Source organism: Schistocerca serialis, chromosome 2 (genome assembly GCF_023864345.2).
Source record: "Schistocerca serialis cubense isolate TAMUIC-IGC-003099 chromosome 2, iqSchSeri2.2, whole genome shotgun sequence".
In the NCBI taxonomy this organism is placed as follows: Eukaryota; Metazoa; Arthropoda; class Insecta; order Orthoptera; family Acrididae; genus Schistocerca; species Schistocerca serialis.
In genome coordinates, this window is record NC_064639.1 from 1127098963 (window position 1) to 1127117280 (window position 18318).

Here is an 18318-nt window from a genome sequence, read left to right on the forward strand (position 1 = left end):
CCACCTTCTCACTTGTTTGCTTAATTCACTTTTTAACCGGAGTATAATCGTGTATTTTGGAAACCCATATTTAAGGGATTCATACAGGCAATTTACTTGGGATATTTGGCAGACAAGTAGGCCATGAGCTCGATTAACTAGTTACAGATAACTCAGTTGCCCACGGCAGTCTGAAAATACCCCAGGGATACTCATTTGTCCAGCCATGGTCTCCTTGTGAGTCAAATGTTGTCCTAATACGAGCCGTTATAGTTAATTTTATACACAACTCGAATATACAAACTTATTCACACTATACGTATGAAACGAAACAATAAAATATTTCATGGAGTAAGGGAAGAATATACTACAATTTAGCTCATAACTGAGTAATTTTGAAGAATAATTGTATTAGAAACACCAACAACAACTACTCTACAATGAGCAACAAACAACGTATTTATTTACCTGTCCAGAATTAAGATTAAACCACCAATTCATAGTTTTCACAAATTTAATAGATCAAGTTTCTGGTAACCAATCAATTTATCGCAGTCATACCCCGTTTCTAGGTCACCAGTTTCACAAACAAGTATAAAAACTGCTAAGAGTCTTGAAATCCTCAACTGTGAATAGCAGTTGATAAACGAGGGCATTGTTCTAAATGTCATACAAAACATAGATATAAAACATCGTTCAAAATAACATCGATACATCGATGACTTGCAACTAGAAACATCGATGTCTCTCTGATGTCGATACCACTGAACCTATATATACCTTAGATTTCATATTTTTGGTCTAGGAAATAATGTCCCAGAATCAAATTAAAAACAGTTCCCATCCGCTGGTCCTGGGTAAAGTTTCTGGGAGGTTTCCCTAGGTTGTAGGGCAAATACTGAACTCACAGTTCCCTTCCAAGTGCAGGGAGGTTATAATTAAACTTCCGCTACTTGAGAGGGCCCCATGAAAAACGATTGATCGTAGGGCAATGAAACTTCGTGGAAACTATTGTAAGTACTCGCGGAAGGTAAAAGAATAAATCATTGAAAGAAACAAATTTTAATTTCCACATCAGAGGATAACGTATGTTAATTGCGTTTGATATTTTTGTACCACGTATGACGACCATCTGCTCCACGACGGGCTGGATGTTTATACCGATACCATTTCACAACTGATCGTAGCATTTTTCGAACGGTGGACAATGGAATGTTGAGCTATCGTGATACAGCTTGTGTACGTCCGGCATTCTCAGCCGTGGCCACACCAACTTCTTCTTCAGCCATTTGTGACACCGCTGCCCGTCGGCCTCTCCCATGGGTAATTCCCAAATCGCCAGTTAATGTTAGCTTCCGAATCATGTTCTTCAACCACAATGCGGAAAGGGGACTTCTCCGCGTTCCTTTAATGCGCCGGTACTCGCAAAGAGTAGCAGCAGTTTTGCTGTTGTTTTGACAAAACAGCTTTACGAGTAGAGCCTTACTCACCTTATCCAGAGCCATGTTCACTGTCTGCAACTGTAATGCAGACACTGGTAAGAACCACCTACCTATCATAGGGCGAAAAGCAGTGTAGCCCAAGACACGCGTATATCCATATTCCCAGTATTTGAAAATGAGAGCACTTAGTAACTTGCAACAAACTTTACACATAATTTCAAATCTTTACGAAACTTCTTCTCGCTGACGACTCCCACAAAATGGTGACAGGAAAATGTTTGTCGCTTACTACATTTTCACAGTTCTTGCAGTAAAACTGCCATATAAGTATTACTTTTCAATTTATTACTTCTTTACTGCTAACTGTATCCGCGACTTTTATCCACTGAATGTACCAGCAACATTATGTCATTGTGAGGCGCAGAGTTCAGGAGATATGACGTGATATGCGTGAAAAACTGCAGCATCATGTAAGACGTCTAAATTTATTACTATGTTACTACTAACTCTATTCGCAAAATTTTTCACAGATAGTATCCAGATCTTCTGCTGAATGTATGTACAACAATATATCATTGTGCGACACATAGTTAAGCAGATACGACGTCATAAACTTTGAGCTACACGAAAATGAAATTGCATGGTGAAATCCGATAAAGACACCAATGAAATATGTGTAAAAATACGTGTGAAATATGTTAAGTATATTTGACATGTGTGTGTGCGAGCAAAGTCACGGGTAGAAAGCTCGTCCTAAGCCCCTGGAACGATTTCAACCAAATTTGGTACGCATATTAGTTACAATCTGGAAAGAAATACCGTGGCGGTGAGAACCACCAGCCCCCTATTGGAGTAGGGGCGAGAAAAAGAAGAAAGAAGGGTGGAAGAGGAGAAGGGCAAAAAAGAGGGGAAAGAGGAAATGGACACAGATAGGGGAGAGAAAAAGAGATGGATTGAGTTTGAGTTGTGTGAAAATGAAACTGCAAGTGAAATTCGCTAGAGATACCGGTGAAATAAGTGTAAAACTGAGAAATATGTCAAATATATTTGACATGTGTGAGAGTGAGTAAAGACATGGGTAGAAAGCTCACGATAAATCCCTGGAACAATTTGAAACAAATTTGGTACACAAGCTGTTTACGATATGGAGAGAAATACTGTGAGGGTAATACCACCAGCCTCGCATTGAGGTGAGTGTGATAACTTGGAGATGGACAGACAATGACGGGCAAGGAGGAAATGGACACGGGGAGGAGGAGATAGGCAGAAAGAGGAGGAGGAAACGGAGAGAGAAAGGGGAGAGAAGGAGATGGACAAACACAGGGGGAAGAAGGGATCGGGAGAGAGATGGTAGGAGAAGATAAACAAAGAGAGTGGGAGGAGGAAATGGACATAGAAAGGGAAGAGGAGGAAATGAACATGATGATGTGGGAGAAGGTTGTGGACAGAGAAAGGGGGAAGGAGAAGATGGACAGACAGATGGAGGAGGTGGAACTGGGCTGATAGACGAGTGGAATAACACTCTCAGCTGGAGTAAATACATACCTGCGCAATGTCGGGTACTGACCTACATATACATATATTTGTTGTTATAAAGTTGGGTTCCCATATGGTAAACAGTTTTCCGTCTACACTGGCTGAAGTAGCGGAAGTTTAATTACATCCATGCTATATTTCGAACTGGCACCCCTTTTGCCCCACCATTAACTCGACTGATGTTTATCTGAAAAGGCCATGCCTCTCCAGTGGGTCATTACTCGAACAGCCCCGCTGTACCTTTAAGGATAGCGCATGAAAAGTACATAAAAAGTCTAGTTCATTTCGTTACCTGAAAATATCAGTTTAGGGTGTTCTGCAGTTGCTGTAATTTTGAGCCTAAGCGTTTGTATCAGTTTTCAAGTGGCTTGTACAATAAACCCCTTACACTGACTTCGTAGCCCTTACAGATATTCCCTCAAAATGTTTAGTAGAGAACTGCCCACATCTCATGTTTACAGAGTCGTCGCTCTTACTGGCTAGTCTGTCAGCGTAGCACTTACTCTGCGCGCCCGCGTGGTCGGCGACGCGGGCCAGCTGGCGGCTCCTGTCGCGCACGAAGGCGGCGGCTCGCGCCTCCAGGTGCTGCAGGGTGCTCCTGAGGCCGGCGTCGCGGGCAGCCTCCACCATGTCCTGCAGCTGCCCTGCGCACACACCACCACACCACAGCTCACACACACAACGAATCTCGGTGGAGTTTATCTAACACGTGAAGACACACGAAACACAGAATTTCAGACTTTCTCACAGGCACTCACTCACATACATCAACTGCCACATGTATTCCCCACTCGAAACTTCTGCATTTTTTTTTTTATAAATTATGGCTTCATTATACTATTCCTTCGTTGCCGAACACACCATATCACTATTAGTAATATGTACCCCTATGTCCACGATCTACATCAGTGGTCTGCAAGCCATCTTATGGTATATTACGGAGAGAATTCTGTGTACCACAGTAACTCCTCACCCCCCCTCGTTTCCTGTTCCAATCATGAATGGTGTGCAGGATGAACGATTGCTGGTAAGCCTCTAAGCGAGCTCGAATAAAGGAAGCAATATATTGATTGACTGTTCTACGAAGGTACACTCTTGGAATTTTAAAAGTTAACCCTATCTAGGCAAAAACGGGTTTCATGTTAACTAGCTACACAGCAGTTAATAGTGGTATTACACAAGCTGACTCTCTTTTTGAAGTAGCCATGGACGAGGGGATAAAGAGGTTATTGATTGGTAGTGATTAGAGAATGGGGGGACGTAAAAATAAAAATCATTTGTTATGCTGATGATGCAGTTCTGCTGGCAAACAGGGAAGATAACCTGCAGAGACTTTACATATATTTATCGTGGCAGCCAAAAACCTAAACATGGTCATACACACGCAAAAAATCAAATGTATACCCATATCTGTGGAACCAATTGCATACAAACTGGAAGTCGATGGAAAAATTATTCAACAGGTAATGACATTTAAATGTCGTGGTATTGAACTGTCCGGCAGTGTCAATGTAGGAAAGCTTGTTAGAGAACAAATAGAAAAAGCAAACAAAGTGGCAGGGTGTTTAAATGATACTATTTGGAAAAACAAGCATGTAGGAAAGGCAAGAAATGCAAAAGAATAGCAAGACCAAGTACAATAAACAGAGTTGAGACAAGACCGTAAAAATAAAAAAGACTTTTGGAAGCAACGAAAATGAAAATTCTGCAAAGGATTACAGGGAAGACTGAGAGTTAGAGAAGTGAAAGCATTAGAAAAGGAGTAACGTTCGCTCCATCAGTGAATGGGTACATAAGAGAAAGCTTGAGTGGAACGAATACATAGACCAGATCGACAAATGGAAGATTGTGAAAATCGTAAGAAATAAATCACGAACTGGTCAAAGAAATATTGCCATCCAAGGAAAATATGTAGCGATAACCTCAGGGTAGACTGCCGGGTACTGAAAGAGACAGGCTTTAGCCTAGGAAGAAAGTAAGAAGAAGAAGAACCACATCATGATGCACAACGACTCTCTTGTTGGTGCTAGCTAACTAAACGAGACCGTGACGAAACGCGCTGCCTTTCTTTGGGTCTTTACTATTTTCTGTCAAGAATCTCAGACTGACGAACAGTTTTCATCTATCTATCAAACGAGAATTTTGTAAGTTACCTCCTTCGTGGGTGGACTACACTGCCTGAGGATTTTTGTAGTAAATCTCTGTCTGATATCTGACCTTCCTGTGATTAATTTTATTACGTCGTTTCACTTTAAATCATTCCATACGCATAATCCCTTATATTTAAAGGATGTGACTGTTTCCAGTGACTGTTCGGAAATCGTGTAATCAATAACGAATCTTTCCGTCTATTTGTGCACAATATGTTATATTTGTTTACTCTGAGAATCAACTGTCAATTCCTGCACAAGTGTCAATCGCCTTTCGGTCTTCCTGCGTTGTGCTACAATTTTCTAGCGTTGCGACTTCTCTCTATACGAAGACAACATCCGGGAACAGTCTCGTGAGGATTCCGACTTTATCTGATAGGTCGTTAATAAATATTGTGAACGGTAATGGCACTATAGGACTCCCTCGGAGGAAGCTTTGCCTCTGTTAGGAATGACATGCTCTGATCTACAGGTTGCCCCAGAAGGAATGGTCAACGTTCAGGGATATGACAGGAAGTTCATTCGGAGAAAAAAGGTATCGTAAACACGGGCTCTAAAATGCATACCTTAAGAGCTATGGGCACTTCTTCATCTTTGATACATGAAACAAACCTCTTCTACAGCATGCTCTTTGCTTTCCATATTTTTGGAAGAGGTAGTATGTACGTAAACGACAAGAAATTCCAGTAAACGTGGGCCCTAAAATGCCGTTATGAGCACTTCTTCAGTAGAAGAGATGTGTTTCACAGTAGCAAAGATGAACACGTGCTCACAGCTCTTAAAGTATGTTCTTTAGAGCCCATGTTTATTGAATTTTTTCCTGTTTTGGTCCACATTACCACCTCTCAAAATACTGAAAGCAAACAGCTTGCAATAGAAGAGATTTGTTTCACGTATCAAAGATGAAGAAGTGCCCATACCCCTTAAGATATGCATTTTAGAGCTCGTGTTTACTATACATTTTTGCTTCGAATGACAATTCATGACATATCCATGAGTACTGACCATTCCTCCCGGAAAACATTGCAAGGAACTCTTCACAAACGTTTACAACACAAAGTTGGTCAGATATTCTGTAGACACGTATTTGATTCACTGAGCGACTATGTGGTAGCGTATCAAACGACATCCAGAAATGAAGGAACACAGCATCAACCTGGTGCCGATATCCGCTGCCTTCTGGACCTCGTGAATAGACGGCGTCAGTCGGGTTTCGCACTGTCCATACTGATTCATTCAGAGGAATTTTCTGGTCTCCAGAACCGCCACAATGCGTGAACATAAAACGTGTCCCAGAAGTCTTCAACATATTAACACAGGCTTTGCTCTCATCTTTCTGCCATCCTTATACGCGTTATATATCATATTCACATATTAAATAACAAAAATTACTTTCTTTTTGTGGGACTAAGTAACACAGGAGGTATTTTTTTTAGCAGCAAGGCAGGTGACTGATGGTGACATATTGCTGTGTGTTTAATACTTGGTTTCCAGTCTTCAAAAAGCGATATGTGCATTACTAAGCACTACAATGAATGTAATTTTCCTTATTTTCAACCGAAAATAACAGCGAGAGACACTGATGCGCTTATTAGAGTAATAAACAAGGGACCGATACAGAAACTGTTTGCCGGCCGCGGTGGTCTAGCGGTTCTAGGCGCGCAGTCCGGAACCGCGCGACTGCTACGGTCGCAGGTTCGAGTCCTGCCTCGGGCATGGATGTGTGTGATGTCCTTAGGTTAGTTAGGTTTAAGTAGTTCTAAGTTCTAGGGGACTGATGACCACAGATGTTAAGTCCCATAGCGCTCAGAGCCATTTGAACCAGAAACTGTTTAATCCATACGTAGCCCTTTTCTTATTCCACTTAATGGCCCATATCCTTACCATGAAGCACCTCCACAACTTAGAGCCCAAACCACTGTACCTGAGATGAAGTGCCCTTAGTATGCATCCGTACATGGCTCATTCTAATCGATTCCTTCTCCGTCAAGAGAAAATTTCAAGTGTAGCGCTTGTGGCGTGCTGATAACGGTACCTCGTGTTTTAAAAAATATTTTAAAAATAACTATACCCAAGAGAAAAAATTAATACAGTCTCTGTTTTAATGAATGACGGAGAAATGAGGCACGAATTTTAAGATTGTATTGACTTGTTCAACCTTCTTTCCAGATTATTAAGAACCAGGTTCGAGGGCTGGCTGATGCAAACTTTGAAATTATACTTTATTGTAAGACGGACATACTTCCGTCAGTTATTAATTTGCTCTTCAGCGTTTTAATTTATCAAATTTTCAATGTAGTGTCTGAACAGCTCGGTAGGTAAGAACATTACGCATGAAATTTAAGAGTTAGAGAACACAACTTTAATCTGCAATGTGGGCACACAACATTGTTTCTTTCTTTCATTTCTCGATAAAGTACGCAGCTTCATTACAACTAGGTACTAACTGTAAGCTGAAACTAATTGCAGTGTGAAAATGTGGAATTCCAATGAAAATAAATTTTTAAAAGTAAATCTATGTCGGCCTTAATTGCTCTGGCATTAATGATAAAAAACTATCTTTCATTAAGTTTTGAATCTGTGCGCTATTATGCCAAAAATTATTCCCAGTGTACACAGTGTGTTTGACATAAGATGTACACCTCTGTAACTTACAAAACAATGGGTGACAGGCAGGAAATGGCTGTGCGTAGATGAATGTTCTGCTGGCGGGTTCAAATGTGTGCCCAAGTTCTTGAAATCACATCACAACGCTTCATCTAAACGGCCTATGGATGGGATTGCTGACCGTCGCCTTACACTGTCATATACGCGGCAGGTCATACCGCACAAACAAACGGGTTCAGTGCGCCACAGATACCGGCGTCGAATAAAAATGGCATACACATCCAACCAACACTTTGACATGTAACTGATGCTCGGCGAATGCCGACGTGATGCTAATGAAGCAGCCATGGCGTTTGCTGTGAGACATCCTGGTCAAGTTCCGGAAGCCATTACGTTCTTAAGTGCTGAACAACGACTTCGGCAAACAAGTGGTTTGAGAAGGCGCGGCAGTAACAGATGAAGAACAGGGAGAAGTGAAGAGATGGAGGTGTTTATTGTAGATGCAATACACCAGGATCCTTGTTTCAGCCTACGAGACGTTGCTGCAGTCACTGCTATCAGCCATATTTATACCTGTGTGGCATACAGTACAGGGCCACAAGTTTCACCCGTACCACCTGTCACCAATGCTGTTTGGGGAGGATTTCAACCGGAGAGTTACTTTCTGCAAGGGGCCCTTGGATAATTTCACTCTGGACGCCTTACAAACAATGGTGCAGTGAACGTCATAATACGTATTACTGGGCCACAGAAAATCCTAGGTCGGTATGTTCCGTCGATCAATAACGGAGGTGGTCCATTACTGCTTGTTGTGGAATTATTGGGGATAAAATCATCGGTCTATACAACTTCGCAGAGAGACTGACAGGTGAGCTGTACCGACCTTTCATCGTCGAAATTTAGGTGCTGCCTTTGAAAATGCCTATCTAGACACTGGAGGTCGTATGAGGATGCAGCACGATGGTCACCCATCCTGTTCTGTGCGTGATATTGTGCAGGAACTGGACAACGATTCCTTGGAAGATGATTGGGGTGCCGAGGTCCTCAGGAATGGTGTGCACGTGCGACCGATTTAACACAAGTAGATTCGTTTTTTAGGACATATCCAAGGAGTCGTGTTTGTATCACCGAACTCACAACCACAAATGACTTCAGATGACACATCGACGAAGCTTGTCGCTCCGTGACACCGTCGACGTTACGTCTCGTCAGTAGGTCATTTAGAGGGCGCATTGCGTTGTGCACTCAGGAACACGGGCTCACATTGGAATACCTAGCTTACGTCAACATTCCGCCACCAGAACATTCATCTGCGCGTAGCCAAGTATTATGTATAGCATGTTGCATCCACCCCTAAGTCTCTGAAAGTTTCTAGTTCCCACGCGATAGAAATGTGTTTTAAACTGATTTGTACAGAACTGATTTAAATACAGCAGCTACATAATAGGAAAAACTAATGTTCTCTTTAAAAATTGTGTCTGGTTGCTGTACGAGGCGTTTTTTTTAAGTAAGTACAGTTTTGAAATTAATAAAAAGGCGTGCTGAGATATCTAAAAAAAATGTGTGTGAAATATTATGGGACTTAACTGCTAAGGTCATCAGTCCCTAAGCTTACACACTACTTAATCTAAATTATCCTAAGGACGAACACATACACCCATGCCCGAGGGAGGACTCGAACGTCCGCAAGGATCTGCCGCACAATCCATGACTGCAGCGCCTTAGACCGCTGAGATATCTCAATAATTTTATTTTTACACGAAAGCCTGTACCTTGATCTACTTTCCTACATAATTTCCGTTAATACTGAGGCACTTGTCATAACGTTGTACCAGTTTTTGAATACCCTCCTCATAGAAGTCTGCCGCCTGACTTCTTAACCACTGTTTTGACTTCGTCATCGTCTTGAAGACGCTGACCGCCCTGTGCAGGGACAGATGGTAGTCACTGGGCGCAAGATCGGGGCTGTACGGAGAATGATCTATAGTTTTCCATCGAAAAGATGTGATGAGATCTTTGGTCTGATTCGCCACATGCGGACGGGCATTGTCTTGCAACAAAACGATGCCCTTGCTCAACTTCCATGGACTGTTGCTTTGATTCTGGTGTGACGTAGGCCACCCATGTTTCATCACTCGTAACAATTTGGCTTAAGAAATCATCACCGTCGTTGTGGTACCGCTCAAGGAAAGTCAATGCACTGTCTAAACGTTTGGTTTTGTGCACATCCGTCAACATTTTCGGTACGCAACGTGCGCACAGTTTTCGGTAATTCAAGTGCTCGGTCACAATGCCATACAAAACAGTACGAGAAACATTCGCAAAGTCTTCCTGCAAGGAGAAAATCGTAAAGTGTCTCTTTTCTCTCATCTTATTGTCCACTTCCTGCACAAAACTTTCATTAAGGACCGAAGGACGCCCAGTCCGTTGTTCATCATGCACATTTGTGCAGCCATCTTTAAATGCTCTCACCCACTTTCTTACCATTCCGTGACTCATAATTTTTTCTCCGTAAGCTGCACAGATCTCACAATGAATATCGATCGCCTTTAGGCCTTTAGTACTAAGAAATCTTATAACAGCCCGTACCTCACAGTCGGTGGGACTCACGATTGTCGGAGGCATCTTAAACACACAGTACACAACGTAAACGAGGAAGAATCAGACTGTAATGGCGTCAGTGCGTAGATTAAGGTACAGGTTTTCATGTAAAAATAAAATTATTGAGATATCTTAGCACGTCTTTTTTTAATTTCAAAACGGTACTTACTTAAAAAGCACGCCTCCTAAGTCTCTGGAAAATAAATCAATAAACTATGTTCATAGCCCCGCAGAAAGTGTAACGTTTCATATGTGGACCTACCACAATAAATTTGCCTGTCACCTATTATTTTGTAAGTTACAGGGGCATACGTGTCACCTGAAACACCCTGTATATAACACACAAACGTTTACAATGACGTACGCCACAAATCGGTAACGTTAGCTAAAAACATCTGAACTTATACCCACTTCATTAAATGTGGAAGTCTGCTGCCGGTTACTGCTGTTAAAGGTAAGAGAAACTGTTAGAAAAAAACTGTTAGAAACGGTGAAGGTCATGTGCTGCACTGTCTCGGAAAAGCTATTAGCGTGAAATGCGTCGTTCAGGCGGAAGACCGCAGACGATTCGTCGCTGTTAATGTCTACAGATGTTGACGTCCTTCTGACTTTCCCACAGGCTCACAGACGTGTTTGGGGCCTCAGCCCACAGCAGGTCGCTTAGCATTGACTATAGAAATATATGGCCTGTAAGGAATTGCTCGACCATTGTGCACTATTCCCTTTAACCCCCTACGCACAGTCACTGTGGTAGCTGGACAGCTGGTAGCTTTTTGGAACTCACTAATGACTCCTTCCGCTGATTTCACGCAATTTTTTTACCACCATCCTCCGCAACGCTGATCGATTCCTGTGCGTCAGTGCGTGAGAACTGCCTCGTCTTGTTACAGATATGACTGCTTCTTCTCGTTTGCACTTAACAATCACGCCACCAAGAGTCGACGTGGGCCTAAATAAAAGGGCTGAACTGTCTCAGATGATATCTTCTGGTAAACCTTGCGGGATGTAAGGTCGTGGTCCATGAAACTCTTCAGCTCCTAACGTTTCGTCCAGTGCTTCGCTGGACATCTTCAGAGGGGTCGGCAAGACTCACCGGAGGAGAAACACCCCTCTGAAGATGTCCAGCGAAGCACTGGACGAAACGTTAGGAGCTGAAGAGTTTCATGGACCACGACCTTACATCCCGCAAGGTTTACCAGAAGATATGTCATCCGGTCGTGAAAGCCTTCATACTATGTCTCAGATGAATTCGTTACTCAAGTTATATCCAATGACTGCTTCACACACGAAGTCATTACGCTATCCTCACGAATCAGTCTGCTGTTACTGCTTCCCTACTTGGGTTGCCATCTGTGATGTGTAAAAATTAAGTGTATTTGCTGTTAACGGTAGGGAAAAAAATACATCAAAATAAAGCATTTTTAACTTCGGTTGATTCTTCGTTTAAAAATATATTTTTTTATTGCGTTAGCAGTGTTTCACAAATAATTGTCACTTGTAAACTGAGTCACAGCACTTTTGCGGTTTGTATTTAAGTGACGACGAGTAAATAATTCGTTTTTATAAAATTCAGAGACGAATGATTTTTACATTGTTGTTATTGTATAATTTCTCTACGAACTGAAATATACTTGCAACAAAATTGCTGCTGAAGAGAGGAGATAAAATATGCAGTCACGTATACATTTTCAGCTATTCACGATTTAGTGAAGAATAAGTCAAAAGATTGAGTTTATATTAACCGAAAATTAATGGACTGTGTAAATTTACGCCCATGTAACGATAGCAGCTACCTTTTTTATACGCATGTACAATATATCGCGTGTCGTATAAGCAATAGTTACAGCACGCCGTATATATCCCGACTTGCCTGGTTGTAGACACAAGGCGTGAATTTAGAATGCAGACCCAAGACTCGGGTGCCAGCAGGTGTTACGGTGATACATGGGCAGCTTTGCTATTCATTTCGAGCTCTCCGCAGAGTGGAACTAGAGGCGGGAACGAATCAAGCTGTCGCTGAGGTAAGAGGCAATTGCACTCGAGAGTCAGTCGTGGTAAAATTTTCACAGCGATTCCGGAGGAGCATCGATCTCTCGTAAGAATTCAACGCACAAGCATATCAAGCGGACCTTTCTCGTAGTTACACGCCGATAATGTTGTTTAGGAAGTAATAATAAATGGAATAAAAGTAATGGGGAGTCATTTTTAAGCCATAAGCATGTGTGTTAAGCAACGTTTTTGGCGCCGAATGCACCATCAGCTTTGTTGAACTATAGAATGTGAAGGTTTGTGTGAATTTAAGAGTAACTTAGGAAATTGAAGAACACGTAAAATTTAAAAAAAATACTCAAACATATCTACACTTCTGAAAAAGTTAATGCGTTCCTACCAAAAAGGAAAATAACAAATTTAGTGAGACACGGTTGTTCCAAACAGTCAGGGTTAAAATTGTATACTGTAGATGATACAGAATCCTCTCCAGAGTATGTTGAGGTAGGAAGTAAGTATCTGAAATTAGTATTTCAAGCGGTGTGACTTCCTAAAGGCCTATGAGTAATTATTCTAGGGCCCATGTCAGTATATTACTTGCGTTTCATAGCAAACAACTGCCTGCAACAGTGGTATTTTTGAAGAAACAATAGACAATCTGCAGATTATAAGTTTTTCCAGGGCGATTCCAAGCTCACATTGGTGAGAGTAATGCAACCATTACACCTAGCCCAAACAGAGAAAGAGCGTATTGTAAATACAGCAATTCATTTTATATCACAGATTCTGACGCTGATGAAATTACAAACCGAATGACCGCAAACACAGCTCGATTACATTTATATTAAGTGAGTACTGTAACTTAATATACAAGTCTCTCCCAGTAAAACAATTATGCGTGAAATGTGTCGCGGACTGGTTGGACTATCAAATATTTGACTACCAGATATCACTTTTATCAAAAATATGATGTAGAAGTACATACAGGCATATCTACATCTACAGCTGCATCTACATGCTGCATCTTACTCCGAAAGCCACTGTACTGTGTGTGGCGGAGGGTACGTTGTAGCAGTACTAGTCATTTCCTTTCCTGTTCCACTAGTAAATAGAGCGAGACAAAAACGACTACCTGTATGCTTCTGTACGGGCGCTAATTCCTCTAGTCTTTGTTGTCCTTACGCGAAATGTACGTTGTCACCAGCAGAATCGTTCTGTATTCAGTTTCAAGTAACCGTTCTCTAAATTTTCTCAGTAGTGTTCCCTGAAAAGAACGTCGCCTTCCCCCCTCCCCCCCCCCCCCCCCCCAGGGGTTTCCATTTGAGGTCACGAAGCACCACCGTAATATACGAATGCGTAGTGTCTGTCCTAAAGAATAGCCATCACGTGGAATCCACATCTGTGATAGATATTATGTAAACTGAAGGTGGAGGGGGAAGAAGGAAAGGAGATGAATGGAACTAATGAGATCAGCTGCATCGGGAGTTCATGCGGAATCAGTAGTGACGAGTGAAAAAGAAAAAAATGTGCCTGACTGGGACTCTAGCTCGGGATGTCCTGCTCACTGCGCCACCCGGACACAAACTTCATCGCAGCTGCGCAGACTGTCTCGGCACGCCACCCAGCGCCACCTACCTGCTGTCCCCGTCCATGTCCTCCGTGTTCCCCAATTTTAGATTTCCGTCCGAGGTCGAGCGTAAATGTGCACCCGCCCAGCGAGGTGAATCATTTATATAGTGTGCCGAGATATTCCACACAATTGCGATAACCACTGTGTCTGGGTGGTGCAGGGGTTTAGGCAACTGCCCATTAATGGGGGACGTTGACGAAATTGACCAAAAATGTCAGTTTTCAATTTATTTTTTATTTGTTAGTACAACTCGTGGACAGTATGTTCCCATAGTTTCAATGTTGAAAATTAATTAAAAGTGTGACGTGGCCTCCCTGCCACGCCCACAGTTTGAAGCAGCACTTCAATACCAGCTCAGCGAACAACGATTCTGTGTATTACTTTCAACCAAACATGGGCGTGATACATCTAGAAGGCCGTGATACAAACTCTTTGGATTTATAGATCATCTTTGGCCGATCCTGCACTTCTCAAAAAGTATGATGATGGCAAAACCCAAAATCCAAATGAGTCTCTAAATTCACTCACAAGGAAACGATGCCCTAAAAATACATTTGCATCTGCTACAGTTGTCAGAATCGCAACTTATGATGCAGTTATTGTATTTAATGATGGCAACGTCGGGAGGATGAAGGTATCAGAAAGAATGGGCCTCAAGATAGGAAATTTTACTCAAAACATCCTGTGAAAAATAAATTTACAGCGCGTCTCTGCAGCTGAAAAGTCAGTCGAAGACTTGGGAAAGGAAGAAGACAAATAACAAGGAACCAGAAGAGAAGCCTTGAAGGGAAAGATGACCCAGAGTACAAATGTGGTGCCTTCTGAAAAAGTGACATAAGGGAAAAAAGTTAGGTTGAACTTTAAATTGCGTTTCCTGAAAAGCTTGTTTTTTAAAGTTTATGTACATTTTCCTCAGATTCTATGAATGCTAGAGTTATGAAATTTTGTACGCATATTTCTGTAAACTTAATAAACGTCGTCTCATGAGCAAATTTTGAAATTCTGATTGCAAGCTGAGATATGGGGAAAGGTGCTTAGTATTTTGCATGAATTTAAAATTGTGCTTGAGTGATTATAATTTAAAAAATATGAAAATCTATTTCACCTATTCCAAAAACCTCATGAGAGAAGCCTACAACATATAAAGAGATGAAACAGAGAAATTTTTGTAGAAATCTCTCGAATACTTTCTGAGAAAAAGGGACATACATTATTTTTTGAAAACAAAACTTCAAATTTTATTTTAAAAAGTTGAATATATACAATCAAAGGATTTTATATGTAAATGTGTTAGTTTCATACAAAGAGTGATACAAAATTTCATTGACATATCTCCAAAACTATGGATGCATTTTTGAAATAGTGTGTGTTTTTCATCAACGTCCCCCTTCAGTAGAACCTTCTGTATTCGGCACACATTTTCACTCGTCGTCGGTGATTTCGCATAAAGTCCTGATGTAGCTAATATCATTAGCTCGCCGGCCGCGGTGGTCTCGCGGTTCTAGGCGCGCAGTCCGGAACCGTGCGACTGCTACGGTCGCAGGTTCGAATCCTGCCTCGGGCATGGATGTGTGTGGTGTCCTTAGGTTAGTTAGGTTTAAGTAGTTCTAAGTTCTAGGGGACTGATGACCACAGCTGTTAAGTCCCATAGTGCTCATATCATTAGCTCCAGCCCTTTTATTTCCTTTCTTCCCCCCCCCCCCCAGATATATATATATACGTGCGTGTTTTTCGAACCTACCGGTAACAAATCTAGCAGCTCGTCTCTGAACTGCTACGATGTCTTCCTTTAATTCGACCAGGCGCGGATCCCAAAACCCGAGCAGTACTCAATTATGGGTTGCACTAGTGTCCAATATGAAGCCTCGTTTACAGATCAACAACCGTTGCCTGAAATTCCCCCAATAAACTACACTGAAGAGCCAAAATACTGGTACATTTACCTAACATCGTGTAGGGTCCCCGCGATCACGCAGAAGTGTGGCAACACGACGTGGCATGACTCGAGTGGTGTCTGAAGTAGTGCTGGAGGGAATTGACACCATGAATCCTGCAGGGTTGTCAATAAATCCGTAAGATTATGAGGAGTTCGAGATCTCTTCTGAACAGCACGTTGCAAGGCATCCCAGATATGCTCAATAATGTTGTTCTCTGGGGAGTTTGGTGTCCAGCGGAAGTGTTTAAACTCAGAAGTGTGTTCCTGTAGACACTCTGTAGCATTTCTGGACGTTTGTAATGTCGCATTGTCCTGCTGGAATTGCCCAAGTCCGTCGGAATGCACAGTGGACATGAATGGATGCAGGTGATCGGACAGGATGCTCATGTAATGTCGCCTGTCAGAGTCGTATGTAGACGTATCAGGTGTCCCGTATCACTCCAACTGCACACGCTCCACACCGTTACAGAGCCTCCACCAGCTTGAATAGTCCCCTGCTGACATACAGGGTCCATGGATTCATGCTGTTGTCTCCATATCCGTACACTTCCATCCGGTCGACACAATTTGAAACGAGACTCGTCTGACCAGTTAAACATGTTTCCAGTCATCTACAGCGGAATGTCGGTGTTGACGGGCCCAGGCGAGACGTAAAGCTTTGTGTCGTGCAATCATCAAGGGTACACGAGAGGGCCTCGGTTCCGAAAGCCCATATCGATGATGTTCCGTTGAATGGTTCTCACACTGACACCTGTTGATGGCCCGGCACTGAACTCTGCAGCAATTTGCAGAAAGGTTGCACTTCCCTCACGCTGAACGAATCTATTCAGTCGTCGTTGGTCCAGTTCTTGAAGGATCATTTTGCGGCCGCAGTGGTGTCGGGGATTTGATGTTTTCCTGATGATACCTGATATTCACGGTCCACTCGTAAATGGTACGGGGAAATCGCCACATCTTCGCTACGTCGGAGACGCTGTATCCCATAGCTCGTGCGCCGACTACAACATCACGCTCAAACTAACTTAAATCTTGATAATCTGCCATTGCAGCAGCAGTAACAGATCTAACAGCTGCACCAGACACTTGTTGTCTTGTATAGGCGTCGTCGACACCAGCGCCGTATTCTGCCTGTTTACATTTCTCTCTACTTGAATACGCATGCCTATACCAGTTCATTTGGCGCTTCAGTGTATGATATCAGTGACTCACAATTGGAACCTGTCAACTCATGTGAGTTCCCTGATGTCATACTTTGTAGGGATATGAAATGGAACGGTCACTTAGGCTCAGTCGTAGGCAAAGCACGTGGCAAACTGTGTTCATTGGTAGACCAGCGGAATGCAACCAGTCTGCAAAGGAGACAGCGTACAACAAACTCGTGCGACCCTTGGTAGGATATTGCTCAAGTGAGTGCGAACCATTCGAAATAGGACTAACAGGGGATACTGAGCCGCGCGGGATTAGCCGAGCGGTCTCAGGCGCTGCAGTCATGGACTGTGCGACTGGCCCCGGCGGAGGTTCGAGTCCTCCCTCGGGCACGGGTGTTTGTGTTTGTCCTTAGGAAAATTTAGGTTAAGTAGTGTGCAAGCTTAGGGACTGATGACCTTAGCAGTTAAGTCCCACACGATTTCACACACATTTGAACATTTTTGGGGATATTGAACGGATGCAAAGAAGGTAAACACAAATGATCAAGGGTTCATTTGACCCATGGGAGAGAGTCACGAAGATGCTGAAAGGACTGAACTGGCTGAAGCTTGGGATGGTGCAAGCTACCCCGATAAAGCCTACTTAGAAAGTTTCTAGAACCGACTTGAACTGTTAAATCTAGGAATATACGACAGCACGCTATGTATTGTTCCCCCACGGATTGCAAAGACAAGATTAGACGAATTACAGCACGCACAGAGGCATCTAAGCAGTCATTTTTCCTGCTGTCCGTACGTCAATGTAAAGGGAAGAAAACCCTTATAAAGAGTACAATGGGACGTACTCTCTGCTATACACTTCATATTGATTTATTGAACGTATATGTAGATGTAGATGGCGATATACACGAATTTATTTACTTCTCTTTCGTATCAATCAAAAATTATGTGTTCCTGTTCAGTTGCAGACATAAAAGTTTTAAGCATATTTATCGGTAGCTAAGATGGTAGAGCACTTGACCGCAAAAGGCAAAGGTCCCGAGTTCGAGTCTCGGTCGGGCACACAGTTTTAATCTGCCAGGAAGTTTCATATTAGCGCACACTCCGCTGCAGAGTGAAAATCTCATTCTGGAAACATCCCCCAGGCTGTGGCTAAGCCATGTCTCCACAGTATCCTATCAGGAGTGCTAGTTCTGCAAGGTTCGCAGGAGAGCTTCTGCAAAGTTTGGAAGGTAGGAGCCCGCATCTCGTGGTCGTGCGGTAGCGTTCTCGCTTCCCACGCCCGGGTTCCCGGGTTCGA

The 18318-nt window shown here is 42.6% G+C and overlaps 1 protein-coding gene across 1 annotated transcript in view; it reads right to left on the bottom strand.

Moving 5' to 3' along the window:
- Nucleotides 1-18318, bottom strand: part of LOC126456663 (UPF0764 protein C16orf89 homolog) — a 98769-nt gene that overhangs the window by 26171 nt on the left and 54280 nt on the right. Inside the window, exon 3 of the mRNA XM_050092407.1 lies at nt 3461-3601. Within this exon, the coding sequence (XP_049948364.1) occupies nt 3461-3601 (141 nt within the window). The remainder of the gene's footprint in view (nt 1-3460; nt 3602-18318) is intronic.